The sequence below is a fragment of the Onthophagus taurus genome, chromosome 8 (assembly GCF_036711975.1).
Source record: "Onthophagus taurus isolate NC chromosome 8, IU_Otau_3.0, whole genome shotgun sequence".
In the NCBI taxonomy this organism is placed as follows: Eukaryota; Metazoa; Arthropoda; class Insecta; order Coleoptera; family Scarabaeidae; genus Onthophagus; species Onthophagus taurus.
Genome location: NC_091973.1, coordinates 2,068,990 through 2,088,373, shown reverse-complemented (window position 1 = coordinate 2,088,373; position 19,384 = coordinate 2,068,990). Strand labels below are relative to the sequence as shown.

At 33.6% G+C, this 19,384-nt stretch overlaps 2 protein-coding genes across 8 annotated transcripts; both read right to left on the bottom strand.

Moving 5' to 3' along the window:
- Positions 1-1,056: 1,056 nt before the first annotated feature.
- On the bottom strand, positions 1,057-7,765 carry LOC111425316 (SERPINE1 mRNA-binding protein 1-like). 6 transcript variants are annotated; one of them, XM_023059268.2, is made up of 8 exons: positions 7,352-7,765; positions 4,545-4,677; positions 4,320-4,484; positions 4,081-4,167; positions 3,871-3,957; positions 3,618-3,813; positions 3,269-3,529; positions 1,057-3,213 (listed from the first exon to the last, which is right to left on the bottom strand). In XM_023059268.2, the coding sequence occupies exons 1-8, from the start codon at positions 7,593-7,595 to the stop codon at positions 3,121-3,123; spliced, it is 1,266 nt and encodes a 421-aa protein (XP_022915036.1). In that variant the 5' UTR covers positions 7,596-7,765; the 3' UTR covers positions 1,057-3,120. The 6 variants fall into 6 exon arrangements, with proteins under 6 accessions (XP_022915036.1, XP_022915038.1, XP_022915037.1 ...); XM_023059270.2 differs by having other exon boundaries at positions 3,871-3,954; XM_023059269.2 differs by having other exon boundaries at positions 4,081-4,164.
- A 336-nt stretch (positions 7,766-8,101) lies between these two features.
- LOC111425315 (host cell factor 1-like) lies at positions 8,102-17,446 on the bottom strand. Of its 2 annotated transcripts, none has more exons than XM_023059267.2 (6): positions 17,030-17,446; positions 16,540-16,688; positions 13,172-14,459; positions 12,508-13,109; positions 11,458-12,439; positions 8,102-9,686 (listed from the first exon to the last, which is right to left on the bottom strand). In XM_023059267.2, exons 1-6 carry the CDS (start codon positions 17,187-17,189, stop codon positions 9,583-9,585), a joined length of 3,285 nt encoding a protein of 1,094 aa, XP_022915035.1. In that variant the 5' UTR covers positions 17,190-17,446; the 3' UTR covers positions 8,102-9,582. The 2 variants fall into 2 exon arrangements, with proteins under 2 accessions (XP_022915035.1, XP_022915034.1); XM_023059266.2 differs by having other exon boundaries at positions 11,458-12,445; positions 17,030-17,445.
- Positions 17,447-19,384: the final 1,938 nt, after the last annotated feature.

Sequence of the window (19,384 nt, the reverse complement as noted above, 5' to 3'; positions counted from 1 at the left end):
GGCGTAACATGACACCGTACCCAATTACTTATTCAAAATTATTTACTAATTTACAATCTGTTTTGCAATTCAACCAAGAAATCACGTTTGAAATAATAAAATAGCAACAAAACCAATTTTTATTGTTAGTTATGTAAGTTGAGTTGACGCGATATGAAGGTTGGTAAGTTTGTGTGGTTGTTACGCCACTGATTTGAAGCGTAAAATAGGATAGATATTTTGAATTTCGTAATAGCTATTATTTAAAAAGAAAAAAGGTCTCCTCAACATTGCTATTTGTTCATTTATATAAACTAAAATTTTATTTTAATTTTTTTAAAGCGAACATGTCACGTTTTTATTCGTGTAAATCAATGTTTAATGTTTGCGTGCTACAAGTCACGTAGGCATTGTTGATTGTTGACCGCAAATAATCTCTCCATTTTCTCACAAAAAAATTTGTTAATCTAACCTCATTTTCCAAAAATGTTAACATTTATTTATTTTTTTCAATTATATATAAGAAAAGGGGTTCTTGAAGTATTTGTCAGAATTAGGGTATTAAAAATTATTTTGGAAACACGAAAATGCTAATAATTAATTTTATGGAAAATGTTTCTAATAAAAACATTTTTAAGCTATTTTAAACGCGGTTTTAACCCATTTTGTGTTGCGCTGCCTCTTTGGAACCAATATTTAGATATAAAAATCTGAATTATTAATAGATGGCGCTTATCTCATTTGAAGCTGCTGTTATTAGGGTGATCTATATTGAAGGGGCTAATAATGATATATAAGATAAGCTTTGAATCAAAATAATAATAAACTCTTTGAAGATTTATTGTAGTCCATCAAAGTGTAAAACTACGATTTCACCTACTTTTCAGATTTTCGTATTTTTCTCGATATCTATGCATCTGAGAGCAAAAGTGTAAAAGAGCAATATTATTAAGAATAAAATTTGCTACAACTTTTATACAAAAACTTTTTTTATAATACGATTTTAACTATACTATATTTTACAAATTATTGGGTTTGGGGTTAAGATATAAATAAAAACTAATTCAAAAAAGAAAATTATTGTTTCTTCTCTTTATTCCACATAAAATACATAACTGGATGTTAATGATAAAAACTTCATACGCAGAAATGAATTGACTCTCCCCTCGTAAAAACGCGAAATACATCCGTTTTTTATTTATTTATTTATTTACTGACAGTATCAAATATTTCAATTATTTTTTTTGCCTCATTTATCACTGTATGTAGTATGTATACGAACGCACACCAACTTAGGCACAATAAATCTTTTTTAAAATTACAATTACCGTATTTTTCTTTTATAATTTTTATTATAAAATTTTTTTTAAATGAGACGCCTAAAAAGGTACTCTAAGTTGGAAAAGGAAATCAAAAACGAAGCGAAAAACAAAAAGAAATAATGGCATCAGCAGTGAGCTTCTTCCCTATTTGCAAGGGAAATAAATCAAGAACCTATTTATGTATTATGCCATTTATTATAAACGTTAATATTATCGTTATAAATTAATTATTAAAGAGGTTAGGAAGGGTGGAGGGTTTGCGAAAAACAAAAAAATTAATGTCATGATGAAAATTCTAAAAAACCATTAATTATATAGTGACGCGATGCGATACTGCAACTTTTTTTGAAGGAGAGAAAAACAAAAAATAATAAACGAAGTGTTTTAACAGGTAATTCGATCAAAAAAAAAATTAATAAAATAATAGTCGGCACGTTATAGCAACACTCAACATTATTTGGCAATAAAAGGGTATCTATTCTAAAACTTATATCCTATGATGTGTTATACAAAAACACAATTCATTGTTTCTGGAAGTAAACCAAAAAATGTAATGAATAAAAACATCAAAAAAATTCCATTTTTTAAATTAATTCTTTTTAATTAATAATTTTTGCTAAAGCTTTAAAAGTAAGCACCTACCAATGATACTCGTTTTCGGACAAAGCATTCATCGCGCTTCAACCAAAGAAGAAAAAAATAAAATTAAGAGACAAGGATATCGAGCACACAAGATATCACCACGACAAAATAATATTAATACATTAAAAATCGATTATAGTCACGATTACAAGTTGTTATAAACGATTTTTAACATATAAAAGGTTAGATTAAGGTAATCCTTTTTACCGATGATATCGAAAAACGCATAAAATTACGAGTTCTTTATGTACATCTATGTTGGAACGCCAGTGTCAATGAATTAAAATATTAAAATTAATATCAGCCCACAAATAAATTTTCATAGTAGGCTATGATCTATATAGTTTATATTTATTTGACTTGTTATCACTAACAGAGATGTTTATGCTAAACTGGCTAATAATTTTAAGTATGGCACAAAATCATATGCCAATTTAAATTTATTGATCTAAAAAAAATTCTGTTAACTACTTTCTCTGTCACACCTTGTACTATAAATGATATCAAGTACCATGGTATATGTTGCTAACTTATTAATATATTCACAGCCTACTCAAAATGAAAATATATTTGAAGGCGTAATAAAATATTTATGTTATCGATTCAATTAATATTTGATAATTTGAAAAATAAATTGGTGAACAATTACAAAAAATTGAATCAAGCGTAAGAAAATAACATTCTTTTCTCTTTTTTTTTTTGTTTTTTTTTTCGATATAATATTCCCGATAAAAATTTTGATAGTGTTGGTGCCAATAAGTTACCCATATGGTACGAATCTACGTTATGAAATTTTATTATTATTTCTTTTTTATATTCACTCAAAAATGAAACAGTATAAAAACTTATGTAAAAACATAGATTATACCAAGTGAGCATTTTATTTAAAATGTAGTAACAACGCAGTAGTAACACTGACTAGCAACCGAGACCCTCGTCGGGCGACACGCTACAAAATAATTCTCAAAAAACACTATTAATCCTAAGTAACAAATTTTATAGTTTTTTTCAATTTTTTTCCTTGGCTAGTTCAATTTTCCCTTTCCTTTCATATTTTTTATTATTTTTTAAGAGGATTTTTTTGTACCAATTTGACATATTAAACCGGAGAATTTAAGTGAGACCTGAAGTTTTCTGCATCCGTCCGCGCCCCATTTTTTTTTCTTTTTTCTTTTTATTAACCCAGGGATGGGAAGTCACGCTCGTCATCCACCTTAGGCGCACCACGGTTATCAATCCTATCTTCTCCACCAACACCACCACCAGCCTGCTATTAATAAATATCATATAAAAAAATTATTTTTATTTTTTGTTCAATTTCTTACTTGTTCTTCATTTCCCCGGAAACGATCACCACCGCTGCCGCCGCCGCCGCCACGTCCAGTTCCAGTTCCTCCAGTTCCCGTTGGTCTTTCACGTCCTTCCCGATTATTGCGTCCACCCCTTCCACCACCGCGTCCACCACGTCCACGTCCCAATCCCGCTCTCCTGCTATCATTAAAATGTATATTGATGTCCAGTACATGTTTTTGACGTCCAACACGTTGGGGATATTCACTTGCATCATATTCTTCATCCTCAGATTCCTATTTAATTAAACATAATTATTTAGATGTCGTCATTTTTAAAGTATGGTACAGTTGATTAAGGGAAAATATAGTTAAACAGTTTTACCTCTTCTTCTTCCTTTTTCTTGCTCAATTCGTACATTTTCTTCCATTGACTTGGGTCCTCTCCTTCGCCAGCTTTACGTATATTATATTGCGGTCTCAATCGTCCAGCCTTTTGGGTCGCTTTCCATTCGTCCAAAGTGAGCTCTTTCGCTTCCTCTTCCACGGGCGTCGGTGGTTCTCGTTCCTGTTCGGGTTCCCTAATAAAAATTATTTTCCTTACAGAATCCAAAAAATGAATGGGAAAATTTTTTTACTTAATCTCGGTCGGGGGTTCAGTCGTTTCCGGTTTATTTTCTCCTCCAGTAGTCCACGTTTCCTCATTCGTTTTATCTGCTTCACTACTATTTCAAAATGATTAAGGGGTTAATTAAAAAAATTTATACGAGGTGATTCACTTTAACTCTTAATTACCACCCCATATTAAGTGCTTAATAATATATTAAAATAAATTCAAAAAAACTTACTCAATGACATCTTTATGGGAGCCCCAATTATGAGCGCCTGCGCCATCGCGTTTGTCAACGGGCTTGACTCCTCTGTAACCATGCCTGCTTTCAGTATTTTTGTGTTTAAAGAGATAAACAACCGAAAATTAATTAAACAGACAACCACCACGGGGATAGAGAGTTAGAGCGCAATTAAATAAAAACTTGAACAAACCAAAAAAATAAAAAATAAAACGAATCGAAAGCCAATCTCTTACGTTTTGTCCGATCCGCTTTGCCTATCAAAGTCCCTTTTCCCACGTCGGTCATCGAAATTGCGTCTTGGTCCTCCACGTCCTCCTCCTCCTCCACCCATTTTGTTCGCCAAAGGCCTGCCTCGGCGATTTTCAAAATTGTCCCCGTCCCTTCGTGGTCGTTCATCCCTTATTAAAAAAACAATAAAACAAAATAAAAAAATTATTATTAAAAACCATTTTTTTTACTTATTATCCGGTCCATTGTAAGGTCTATCTTCGCGATTCCGCCTGTTATTCCTTTCCTCTCGGTTTTCGTTGTTGAATTTATTGTAGGGGCGTTCTGGTTTGTTATCGTTTGACCTTGGAATGGGTTTACCTTCTAAAATAAAAATTTATATTTTCAATAAAACATTTTTTTTCATTTTTTTGCCAAGAACAAATAAAAACTTAAACAAACATAATGAAGAATTTAAAGCAATCACCAGAATTAAAGAAATATTTAATCGAACGATAAAGATAAAAATGTTTAAGCACTTTTTTTGTTTAAAATAAGCAAAGTACGAAAATATTGCCCCATTGTGTTCGTTTGTAATTCGTGAAAATGAGTCACGAAATTCCAGTGAAATCAATTTAACGCGTTCGATATTAAATCCAGCAGTTTTTTTTATAGTTATTTTGAAATAACCCGAAAATATTTAATATATTCCGCCAGTTTTCGACATAATGGTAGCCTATTAAACCGCGATTTTCTGCGAAACTAAATGGAATATACAAAAAATAAAATATGTCCCTTATTAAGAACACATCAAGCACCACCTGTCCAAAATTTAAATTTTTTTCGTCAAGTAATTTTTGAGAAAAAAAATCATAAAGGGGACAAAAATTAAAAATTTTTATCGCGATAAGAAAATTTTCAAAATCACATATTTTATGTAGAAATATTCGGTGATTACAACAAATGGTTAAGAAGATATTCATGCAAACATCGAAAGACTTGATTTAATCTTAATGAGGATTTTATTAAACTTTATTACGTTATGATGTACTGCTAAACATAGTTTTGCAGGTCTTATAGAAATCTGAAGCAGCCTTTAACTTGATAAATGATTTGATTCACATTTAATGAGCAAATTAAGAGATGTAATACTATCTTAATGCTGACTTGACTCTGTGCAGACTTGATGTAGAGTCAATTGAAACAAATTGACATATCGCAGAACAATATACCTCCTTATCTGGAAGCAAAATGAATCAATTTTTCATTTCAAAACACCTGGAATTCCGAGTTCTTAACAATATCGCTCTTTTTCACGTTTGTTCTCAGATGCATAAATAACGAAAAAAATACAAAAATATGAAACTTTGCTGAATTCGTAGTTTTAGAAGTTGTTAATGGTATCACTCGGGATTCGGAGCGTGAAACCAAGTCTACCCTGCTTGAAGTTTATGGAAGAAACAACTCGGCCGACTTCGAAGACATCGGCAGCCCTAAGTATTGCTCATGATACTTGGGGCGGCCGACGTCTTCGAAGTCGGCCGAGATTATTTCTTCCATAAAGTTATTAATGGGATCACCCAGTATTTAAAGCGTGAAACCAAGTCTACCCTACTTGAAGTTTATGGAAGAAACAACTCGGCCGACTTCGAAGACGTCGGCCGCCCTAAGTATTGCTCATGCTTCATGATACTTGGGGCGGCCGACGTCTTCGAAGTCGGAGGAGATTATTTCTTCCATAAAGTTATTAATGGGATCACCCAGTATTTAAAGCGTGAAACCAAGTCTACCCTGCTTGAAGTTTATGGAAGAAACAATTCGGCCGACTTCGAAGACGTCGGCCGCCCTAAGTATTGCTCATGGTACTTGGGGCGGCCGACGTCTTCGAAGTCGGCCGAGATTATTTCTTCCATAAAGTTATTAATGGGATCACCCAGTATTTAAAGCGTGAAACCAAGTCTACCCTACTTGAAGTTTATGGAAGAAACAACTCGGCCGACTTCGAAGACGTCGGCCGCCCTAAGTATTGCACATGATACTTGGGTTGGGTTGGGTTTCATGATACTTGGGGCGGCCGACGTCTTCGAAGTCGGCCGAGATTAATTCTTATATCACGAAAAAACTTGGGGCGGCCGACGTTTTCGAAGTAGGCCAAGATTATTTCTTCTATAAAGTTGTTAATGGACCACTCAGGATTCAGAACATGAAACCAAGTCTACCCTGGTTGAAGTTTATGGAAGAATTAAGTATTCAGTATTCTTCATGATACTTGGGGCGGGAGATTATTTCTATTTTTTCTTATCCACCAGGGTAGACTTGGGTTCATGTTCAAATTGGGTTGGATCAAGATATCTGCTTTTACTACTAAAATCAAACACACTGTATAGGCTCTTCATTAATAAAGGGTTAAACTTATAAAAATAACAATATTAATAATCATTTTAACTTTCCCAAAAAAGTCGAATTTATCAATTCATTCTTAATAAATGAGTCATTAATAAATTTCTAATCTAAGCTCCAAAAGTAGCAATACCAAATCATTGTTGAAATTAGTTGTGAAAAGTCATTGCATAAAAATGTTTAATAAAGGTTACAAAAAAAGTTAAATTCCAAGAATGAAGTAATTAATAATTTTTTATTCAACTTGATGTTAGATATCATAAATCAAACAAGAAATTTTTGTTGCAAACAAATATTTTTTTAAATCTTAAATAGGATTATTAAGAAAATTGATAAAATTGAGGACTCATAACTTTTAATGAGTTTTTTCATTTAAAAATTTACAATATAGATATAGAGATATGACAAGGTTAGTTTTCCCAAAAAAGGTTAAGTTATAGTTTTAACAAAAAGATATCTAAACAAATCGATTTGAGTAAGCCGGGAAACTTAAATATAAAATCTAGTTTCATCGACGTAAAATAAGATTGATGGAGTATTTACTTGGTAAATAAGTAAAAAAGTGTGGTATAGAAATCACATGTGCCTGAACATGGCCGTCTCAATCGGTTTCAATGAAGGTAGATATATAAATATAAATTAAAGTATATATACTCACCTTCGCGCTTGTTATCTTGTATTTTATGATTTGGTGGATCTTTAACGACCTTCTTCTGGGGCAGTGCGGTCTTGCCTTTAGCCGGGGCTTCGGTCTTAACCTTGTTTTCCTTCTCGGCAACCTTCGTCTTCTTTTTCAGCTCTTTCTCTTGCTCCTTCAATTTAATCGTTTCCAACGGGTCCGATTCGTCATCGAGGAAAAGCGCGTAACGGTTCTCCACACCGATGCCGTAGGAGTTCTCCATCGCTCCGAAACTGAGCTCGCCTCTTCTCAACTTTGCGATGTTGGAAGATTAAAAATTTTCGGCTTCGTTCAAGCCCTCTGTTTTCACGCAATCATTCAGCACAATATGGCCGGCTTTGGGTTATTGGATGCACGAGGAAATCAGCACATGCGCAACGATACAAGAACCTTACTGCGCATGACAAACAAACGATTATAACTATAAAATGCCGGTTATAATTAAGAGGAATATTATGTTAGTTACGCAATTTTTCTTATAACAATCAAATTTAGAAATATATGTAAAATTTATTCTTTTATCTTGATTATTATTGGTTTAAGTCAGATTTTTTTTTTGAGGTTATGATCCGTTTTGAGGTTATTACGCAAGTTACTACTTTGCCGACTTATATTACGTAATACCAACTTTAAGGAAGGAAATGTATCAATGGGGGATAAATTAAAATGATTTGATTAGAAGATTTTGTTATTTATTTCTAATTAAAAGTATAAACAATAAAATAAAACTTTTCTGTTACAATTTTATTTAGATTATGTAATATTTCGAAAAAACGTTTGAACGAATAGTAGAAAAAACATCTTCGGTTGTCAGTTAATTAAGACTTAAGGTCCAATTCGATAGCTTCTCATTACCACTATTTCAAAAAAAAATAATAATAATTACAATATTTACTTATTTACGGTTACATCGTAGTTACATTTGATTCACATTTATAAAGGAAAAAAAGAACGTTTTGCCAAAAAGAAAAAAGAAGAAATTACATTAAGTTACAGTTTATATCGCACATCGAAAACAACCATGACCAAATATTTTTCTAGTACACTTGTATTCCGGATTTGCTGCTGTTTCTTTTTTATTTTTATTTTTCTTTTTAAGGAATACGTGAAGGTAGTAAGCATTATTTTAAAATTAAAATTTACGATATTGCAAATCAACTTGTTTTTTCTAATATATCTATGTAAAAAAACAAAAGTACATACAATGGTCACACTAAATCTACAACATTATCTTGAAAATTTGATGAACATGTTGTTAATAAATAAATATATAATCTTGTAAAAACAAATTTTATGAAAGTATAATAAATCATAATTCTTTCTTTCAGTTTTTTTTTTTACTAAATTCTTTTAACAATACATATTTATACGGTAAGTGTACTGAATTTAATTACATACACGGCCGAAACTAATATAGGTGCAAAAATGGGAGTCATTAAAAAATTCATTCAGTTTTTTATCGTATCCTGATTAAGCACGTCTTCGCGCACCTCCTCAGTAAATACTTGATAGTTTTTTTCATTTTCTTATAATTTTTTTTGTACTAATTCTATTTATTTAACAATTTCTTAAGCACCTAAACTGAAACGTTAATCATCGTAGACGCGAGCGAAACAAAATTAATTGAATAAGTGTCAAAAAAGAAAAGCAACTCATATTACAAAATAGGGAAATATTACATAACACATTCATACCTTATCCAAACTTACATAACGTTCTAAAAGATACATGTAAAGCTATCATACTTTACAAAATAAAATATATATATTTTTTCGTTCTTTTTCTGGATGAAATTCTAAATTGTTAGTTTTTTGTAAAATACAGAAGTCAATGAAGATGTACAAAAAAGTAATTAATACATTTAAATAGTTATCAATATAAAAGAAAAAAACAGCTGTTCAAATTTTTTAACACCAAGTAATAATAGGCATAGTTAATAAATAAAGTTTCAAAAAAGTGAGAACAAGTTAACAATAGGGAAAACCCCTAAATTTTCCATTCTAACTAGTTTTTTCTTTTTTTTTTTCAAAATCTTTTATAATAGCTACGAAAAAAATCGCAATATCTTGTAGAAAATTATTTCTCGTTATTTTTTTTCCTACCCTTTTCTCTTTCTTTCTCTCTCAGCGTCATTCTTTAACGTTTTCTTCCCATTTTTTTCCTCTAAATTTACAACAACCACACTACTAACGCACTCTCATAACATATATCTATATATCCGTAATCATTTGTTTCTTTACAGCTGTCCCTTTGCTTCCGGTTGCGACGTGTTTCGATGATATTAATAATGATGGGTATGTCGGGCATTTACAATCTGTAAATCAATACAAATTTTTTTTATACAACTCAATTTAAATTTACAATAAAAATTTTTGTATAGTAATATAGAATTGAATTTTTTTAGAGGTTTCATAACGGTGTGTCCTTTTCCGATTTTTAGTATTTTGATTATAACAAGAAAACTTCAAGAAAAATAAAATAATACAAAAATGACTTTTAACTGATAACTTGTAAATGTTGTACTCGATTATCAAGATCTATATGTGATATACACAAAGTGTTAATTAAGTATCTTTTTAATAATATTTAATAATAATTTAATTTCCCTGTGAACAGTATAGTACTGAAATTCAAGATTATTTTAATAATTATTGTTTGTATCAAAATATTTTTCAAATAAAACTTGTTAAGAATTAAAAAAGGAACAACTTTTATTGGCACCATTTTTTAAGATCATCAATTTTTTAATTTCCCTCTGAACAGTATAGATATTGAATTCAAGGTTATCTTCCTAAATATTATTTGTATCAAAATATTTTTCAAATAAAACTTGTTAAGAATTAAAAAGAAACAACCTTTGTTGGAAAAATTTTTCAAAATTATCAATTTTTTAATATCCCTGTGAACAGTATAGAGATGGAATTCAGGATTATTTTCCTAAATATTATTTGTATCAAAATATTTTTCAAATAAAACTTGTTAAGAATTAAAAAAGGAACAACTTTTATTGGCACCATTTTTTAAGATCATCAATTTTTTAATTTCCCTCTGAACAGTATAGAAACTAAATTCAAGATTATCTTCCTAAGTATTGTTTGTATCAAAATATTTTTTAAACAAAACTTGTTAAGAATTAAACAAGGAACAACTTTCATTAGCATCATTTTTTAAAATCATCAACATTTTAATTTCCCTGTGAATAGTATAGAAATCAAATTCAAAATTATCTTCCTAATTATTGTTTGTATCAAAATATTTTTCAAATAAAACTTGTTAAGAATTAAGTAAGGAACAACTTTCATTAGCACCATTTTTTAAAATTATCAATTTTTTAATTTCCCTGTTAACAGTATTGAAATTTAATTCAAGATTATTTTCTTAATTATTGTTTGTATCAAAATATTTTTCAAATAAAACTTGTTAAATATTAAGTAAGGAACAACTTTCATTGGCACCATTTTTTAAAATTATTAATTTTTTAATTTCCCTGTGAACAGTATTGAAATTTAATTCAAGATTATTTTCCTAATTATTGTTTGTATCAAAATATTTTTTAAATAAAACTTGTTAAAAATTAAACAAGGAACAACTTTTGTATGCATCATTTTTTAAAATTATCAATTTTTTAATTTCCCTGTGAACAGTATAGAGATGGAATTCAAGATTATTTTCCTAAATATTATTTGTATCAAAATATTTTTCAAATAAAACTTGTTAAGAATTAAAAAAGGAACAACTTTTTTTAGCACCATTTTTTAAAATTGTCAATTTTTTAATTTCCCTGTGAACAGTACAGATATTGAATTCAAGATTATTCTATACTTCGTTCTATACTTAATGAACACCTTGTATATCTATATGTCACATTATAGCATTTGATTTGCCATAGCTTCTTCAACCCAATAGTTTAAAATTAAAATATAAAACGCTAATTATATATTTTGACCATTTTTCGCTTTTTTTATTACACAAACTTACCTAATTTTCATAAAATCTCGGCAAATTTCAACAATTTTCGAGATTTTCAACAATTTTTATTAAAAAATTAACATAAAAACCTGAAAAAATTTATATTTTTTCCTTACCTTTTGTCCACCTAACTTGTACAGCAGGTCCATAACCATAAATATGTTGAATAAGATATTGAAATCTGAGCACATTTTCGTCGAGAATCGATGTATTTCGAACAGTACAATAGGTATTGAAAAAGTCTTCAGTAAAAATTGAAGAAATTTCGTCAAAATAGCTGTTAAAATAAGCAGCTAAAGGAAAAAGCTCCAAGTTAACGAAAGATATAGAGAAAGTAGGTCGTGTCGTCAGCGAATATTCATTGAAGGCAACAAAATCGTCGTTTTTGTTGGTTTTCATTAAAATTCTTTGCTCACCACGATCCACAAAATCTGCATCTATCTTCACATCTTTGTGTACTTTTTTATGTACAATTCGTCCCGTCTTCTCAGTCTTATAGTCTAATGGTTTTTTTGACATTTGGCCAGTGGCCTCATTGGAGGTAATAGTTGTTTCATTAACTCCTCTGAGGCCACCTCTATATAAAAAATAATTTGATCCTTTTAAACTGCACCCTCCTCTTAAACCAGGCTTAATATAACGCGGTGTTCCCCCAAATAAACCTACTGCTGTCGCTGTTGCTCCAACGACATCGCTATCCATCGCAATATCGGATTGACTTTTATCAGACTCCTCCAAAGACACATCAAGCGATTTATCATCTTCAGCTTGTGACGAGTCTAAAGATGATAAATCTTTGTCTGGTTCCGGATCAATCAAACCAGCTTCAGCCGCTAAAGCAGCCAAAGCTGCATCTGTTGTTGCTGGTCCATCAAATGATGTTGAAGCCAATGTTGCGGATGGTTGTTGAACGGGTTTTTGTTTTGGACGAGAAACCACCATTAATTTTGGCTGTTGGTCGTTTCCTGTATTTACATTTGCTGTTAATGCTGATGATGCTGGAATACGTAAAATTTTTCCTTGTGGTGGTTGAACATATAATGCTTTATTTCCAGTTCCTGATACTTGTACCGTTACAGGTTTTCCACCAATCATTACCTGTTTCTATTCAAAAAACAATAAGTTAATTAATAAAAATATATAAATTAAATAACAATGAAAATTACCGTAACTGTTTTTTGTGTACCAACAACACCCATTGGCATAATAATGGGTTTTCCACCAATTTTAACATTTTGTAAATTTGTAACAGTACCTCCTTTAGTAATTGGTTGAACATTAACCGTGGAAGTTTTTGTTTGGGCAACGTTAACAGCTTGCGCATTGGTGACCGTTTGAATGTTTCTTATGGCGGCATTTGAACTTACAACGATGACTTGTTGGTTGCCTATGGTAGGTATTTGACCGGTGGCGCCTTTTGAAAGTACTATTTGATTTCCTGGTTTGTTCACTTTGATCATATTTGATGGAATTGTTTTAACGGCGGTTAAAACTTTATTGGTGTTGGGTTGTACTAATTTAACGATGGTATTATTTCCGGTTGTCGTTTGTAATACAGTGTTTGGTAGCGCTTTAGAACCTTTTGGCAAAGCGGCGACGGTCATTCCCGTGCTGGTTTTAACCAGCGTGACTATTTGCGGTTGGACGCCACCTTTTTGAAGTAACCCAGTTCCTTTTTGAAGGATTACTTGTTTACCTGCTGTTTGTTGTGGTGTTGCTTGACGAATTATTGTTCCACCTGCTTGTTGAATTTTAACACCTGGTGAAGCTATAACAACATAAAAATTAGATTAGAAAATAATGAGATACTAAATAATAATAATAACTTGCCGATTTTAATTTGTCCTGGTCCAGCAGCGACGGTTATTTTTTGTGTGGCAGCGGCGGCTGCTGCCAAAGCTTGAATACCAGACATGCTACTCTGTGCGGTTTTAACCTGTGCAGTTCCATCAGCGGCCGCTGTGGCTACTGGTAATATAACGGAAGCGTTTGTGGTGACCGCTGCTTTTGTGGCAGCTTGTCTTGCCACTCTCGATAAGATATCTAACGACGCTACTTTTGGCGAAGCAACAGCAGCTGCTGCTGGCTGTACGTTGGTAATGTGTGTTTTTGCAACGTTGGCGGTGGTTTGGGTTCGTTGAGCTGTTAATATTGGTCTTGTGGCGGTTTGTACGCCTTGCTTGGCAGAAGCGGTTACGAGCGGTTTTGGAGCTGGTGGCATAAGTGGTTTTGGATTGGGCGGTACCATCGGTTGCGGTGGTAAATCATACTTTTGTATTTGCAAAATGTATACTTGCGTTTGTGGCGCGCCGGTCCAGTTTACCTCTAATGAACTAGTTGCGGCTTTTAATAAAGCAACTTTTCCGGGAGCGGGCGGTTTATCAACTTCTAAATACCACAAATCTTTGCAACAAACTTGATTGTTCCATGTTTTTCGATACCCGTCTCTTCCCGACCAAACGTAAAGACGATTATTAATGCCAACAGCGCAATGCCCAGCTCTCGCGCACGGAAGGTTTACATCAAAAGTACCAATTAAGAGATCATCCCAGTTCATCGTTTCCAGGTTAAGGCAAGCCATGGTACCGGTGCATTTCCATTCTTTCTCATTTTGCGGCGTTTTGGTGTCCTCTGTAGTAACTGGGACCCAACCACCAAACACAAACATTCTGTTTCCAATTAGCGTGGATGTGTGCAGCGATCTAGGTAGAGGGGTATGCCCCGAAACGGTCGGTTTACTCCAAGTGAGCGTATCCGCGTTCAAAAACCATAAATCCCCCAAACGATAACCGCTCATTCCACCGTAAATAACCAAGAAAGATCGAGATCGTTCCTTATCGATGTACGAGACACCGGTGTGCGACTCCCTAGGTGGAGGCGCTGGACCAACCGTCGGGGGCACTTCCCATTGTACAGGATTTGTACGAATATCCAACGCGTATAAATCATTTAAATAACGGGGTATATTATTTTTTGGGTCTTCGCTTTCGTTTGCTAATCCCCCAAACAAGTACACTTTATCATTTACAAGGGTAAAACTGTGACCAAGTCGAGCACACGGTGCTGTACCGAGTTTTGGTGGACGTGGTTTTAATTTTTTCCATTCCCACCTGGAAGCCTATAGCAATTTTATTTTAAGTTATTTTTATAAAATTACAGTAAAACCACGACATATAGCGAGTCTCAACAGAATATACAAGGTGTTTCACTTAAAATTTCCAGGTCAAGTATCTTTGGAATGAGTTGAGATATTGTAGTTTTGTAAGAGAACATGCAAATTTCTGTTACATGTCATCGAATTCAAAAAATAAATAAATTTTTGCCAGGAGAGAATCTCTTAGCTGAATTTTCAGTTTTGGCAACTTTCTCAATAACGTGAAATCAATGTAAATAAGAAAAGTTCATTGTGAACTATTTTTATGGGCGGCCGACGTCTTCGAAGTCGGCCGAGATATTTCTTCCATAAACTATGAGCAGAGTAGGCTTGGTTTCACGCTCAGAATCCGGAGTGATACCATCAGTAACGTAAAACTACGAATTCACCACATTTTTGTATTTTGCTCGATATTTACGCATCTGAGAGCAAAAATGAAAGAGAGTAATATTGTTGAGAATAAAATTTGCTACAACTTTTATTCCAAAAGTTTTTTTATAACATGCTCCGATTCCTGAGTATTGTTCATGATATAAGAAATAATCTCGGCCGACTTCGAAGACGTCGGCCGCCCCGAGCATCATAAACAATATTTGTGGGCGGCCGACGTCTTCGAAGTCGGCCGAGATATTTCTTCCATAAACTATGAGCAGGATAGGCTTGGTTTCACGCTCAGAATCTGGAGTGATACCATTAATAACGTAAAACTACGAATTAACCACATTTTTGTATTTTGCTCGATATTTACGCATCTGAGAGCAAAAATGAAAGAGAGCAATATTGTTGAGAATAAAATTTGCTACAACTTTCGTTCTAAAAGTTTTTTTATAACATGCTCTAATTCCTGAATATTGTTCATGATATAAGAAATAATCTCGGCCGACTTCGAAGACGTCGGCCGCCCATAAAAATAGTTCACAATGCTCGGGGCGGCCGACTTCGAAGACGTCGGCCGCCCCGAGCATCGTGAACTATTTTTATGGGCGGCCGACGTCTTCGAAGTCGGCCGAGATATTTCTTCCATAAACTATGAGCAGAGTAGGCTTGGTTTCACGCTCAGAATCCGGAGTGATACCATTAATAACGTAAAACTACGAATTCACCACATTTTTGTATTTTGCTCGATATTTATGCATTTGAGAGCAAAAATGAAAGAGAGTGATATTGTTGAGAATAAAATTTGCTACAACTTTTATTCCAAAAGTTTTTTTATAACATGCTCCGATTCCCGAATATTGTGCATGATATAAGAAATAATCTCGGCCGACTTCGAAGACGTCGGCCGCCCCGAGCATCGTGAACTATTTTTATGGGCGGCCGACGTCTTCGAAGTCGGCCGAGATATTTCTTCCATAAACTATGAGCAGGGTAGGCTTGGTTTCACGCTCAGATTCCGGAGTGATACCATTAATAACGTAAAACTACGAATTAACCACATTTTTGTATTTTGCTCGATATTTACGCATCTGAGAGCAAAAATGAAAGAGAGGAATATTGTTGAGAATAAAATTTGCTACAACTTTCGTTCTAAAAGTTTTTTTGTTATATGCTCTGATTCCAAAGTGTTACCATTAAGAACTTGTAGAATTTAGTAAATTTTGATATTTTCTTGATATTTATGCATCTGAGAGCAAACGTGAAAGAGAGTAATATTGTTGAGAATAAAATTTGCTACAACTTTCTTAATAACATGAAATCATGTAAATAAGGAAAGTTGTACAGTTTTTGCTCTGTCACAAGCACCTAATAAAAAGTTTATGTGAACTAAAATATCTCAACCCATTCCAGAGATAATAGGTCTGGGAATTTTAAGTGAAACACCCTGTATATACTGCAATTAGAATAAGACTAGAACTACCATTGTTGATTTATACATAGTGTAGATAAGTCAGGGAATACCCCAAGTTTATCTATAAACATGGAATAGAACAAGTTGGGGAATAACCCAAGTTGGATTATATCTATATAGATATATTTTGTCTCATTATATGGAGGTTTTACTGTATTTAGACAGTATTTTGGAACAAAAATAAATTATATTTACCTGTAGTTCATAAAGTTCACTGCTATATTTTCCATACTCAACCATTCCACCAAAGATTAATAAACGTGTGCCGTCGACGACAAATCCGTAAGCTGCACATCCAGGGGGTATATCCCCCTTCATAATCGGAACGAACCATTGATTAGTAGCTGAGAAAAGAAATAAAAATAATAAATTTTTTTTTAATGAAATTGATACTTGGTTTAGTGATTTGAATTGAATAAGAAGAATATATGTTTATATTTAAAATTGTGTTGGTTTAATAGTTTGTATGTGCCGCCATCTTTACACGCGCATAAAATAAACGTTGGTGTAAAAAGTAGTTTTTGGTTAAATGATGAATAGAAAGGCGAATTTAAATGGAAAAGACTTAATGATTTTGTGTAGGAGGAATGTTGGAATTTTGGGGTCGCTATAATCCTTTACAGATAAAAAGTATAAATAATAACATACACGCGCCATATTTAATGGCCGCGATTCACATCAATACCTGTGTTGTAAACGTGAAGTTCTTCGACTATGCCCTCATTACCGCCCCCGAAAACTACCATAAGATCTTTGATAGCAACGGCGCGATGTCCATGTCGAGGTCTCGGCTGCGGACCGGACGGGTCATTCACTGATTTCCACCGTAGTAGCTTACCCGCCATTATGTGATCACATTGCACTCAAAAACTCGGGACGCCAATAGAATCGCATCAATTTGAACTCTGATTTAACCTAACCTCGCTCGCCCTACCTCGACATAGCAACCGCGTCCGCGTCCTTCCACACGCACAAGGGACAATAATACGAAAGCTCACGAAAGCTAAGCCGGCAGCGCGTCTGGCGACCGACGAACAGGTTATTTCAAACAAAAATGCCCGCTTCGAAAATTAATAATTGTAAACGCTACTGCACGGCGCTGCCAAATACTTCGTTTCAATATGGCCGACAGAAACAAAATGGTTTCGAGTGACATCTCTATTTCAACTTCTCAACTAATCCACGACTACCCACTACCCATGCAACAAACATGAATTTCGATAATCATGCAATTTTTTCACTTAATCAGATTTATAGTATGTAATGTAGATGTCTCCTAATTAGAGCAACTCCAGATCGCTGTATTTATAGTCTTCTAGAACTTTTACTCCTATATTTACTAACATTGTTATACATGTGCTCTCCCAAATTTCAAGAGTTTGTACATGAGACCTTTAATAATAAGTCTTTTTATCCTTTTCAAAGAATAGTTAGCATTCCGATCCATTACAAGTGCGGTTTAATGACGTTCTGCAGACTCGCTCCATCCTGTCTGGTGATATCTACAATCTGTCCTGCAGTTGGAACCACGTATCTTGATGGACGTTCAACCTCACAGTATCCAACAACACGTTTAATACTTGTTGTAGAAAGATCAAGTAGATCGGATCGAAGTCGGCCGAAATTATTTCTTCCATAAATTTCAAGCAGGGTAGAGTTGGTTTCACGCTTCGAATCCCGAGTGATACCATTAATAACTTTATGGAAGAAATAATCTCGGCCGACTTCGAAGACGTCGGCCGCATTAAGTATTGTTCATGACACTTGGGGCGGCCGACGTCTTCAAAGTCTGTATAGTCATGTGATTTTTCCATTTTTCCATAACTCCGATTCCTGAGTATTTTTCACGACTACCCACTACCCATGCAACAAACATGAATTTCGATAATCATGCAATTTTTTCACTTAATCAGATTTATAGTATGTAATGTAGATGTCTCATAATTAGAGCAACTCCAGATCGCTGTATTTATAGTCTTCTAGAACTTTTACTCCTATATTTACTAACATTGTTATACATGTGCTCTCCCAAACTTCAAGAGTTTGTACATGAGACCTTTAATAATAAGTCTTTTTATCCTTTTCAAAGAATAGTTAGCATTCCGATCCATTACAAGTGCGGTTTAATGACGTTCTGCAGACTCGCTCCATCCTGTCTGGTGATATCTACAATCTGTCCTGCAGTTGAAACCACGTATCTTGATGGACGTTCAACCTCACAGTATCCAACAACACGTTTAATACTTGGTGTAGAAAGATCAAGTAGATCGGATCGAAGTCGGCCGAGATTATTTCTTTCATAAATTTCAAGCAGGGGAGACTTGGTTTCACGCTTCGAATCCCGAGTGATACCATTAATAACTTTATGGAAGAAATAATCTCGGCCGACTTCGAAGACGTCGGCCGCATTAAGTATTGTTCATGACACTTGGGGCGGCCGACGTCTTCAAAGTCGGTATAGTCATGTGATTTTTCCATTTTTCCATAACTCCGATTCCTGGGTATTTTTCACGACTACCCACTACCCATGCAACAAACATGAATTTCGATAATCATGCAATTTTTTCACTTAATCAGATTTATAGTATGTAATATAGATGTCTCCTAATTAGAGCAACTCCAGATCGCTGTATTTATAGTCTTCTAGAACTTTTACTCCTATATTTACTAACATTGTTATACATGTGCTCTCCCAAACTTCAAGAGTTTGTACATGAGACCTTTAATAATAAGTCTTTTTATCCTTTTCAAAGAATAGTTAGCATTCCGATCCATTACAAGTGCGGTTTAATGAAGTTCTGCAGACTCGCTCCATCCTGTCTGGTGATATCTACAATCTGTCCTGCAGTTGAAACCACGTATCTTGATGGACGTTCAACCTCACAGTATCCAACAACACGTTTAATACTTGTTGTAGAAAGATCAAGTAGATCGGATCGAAGTCGGCCGAGATTATTTCTTCCATAAATTTCAAGCAGGGTAGACGCTTCGAATCCCGAGTGATACCATTAATAACTTTATGGAAGAAATAATCTCGACC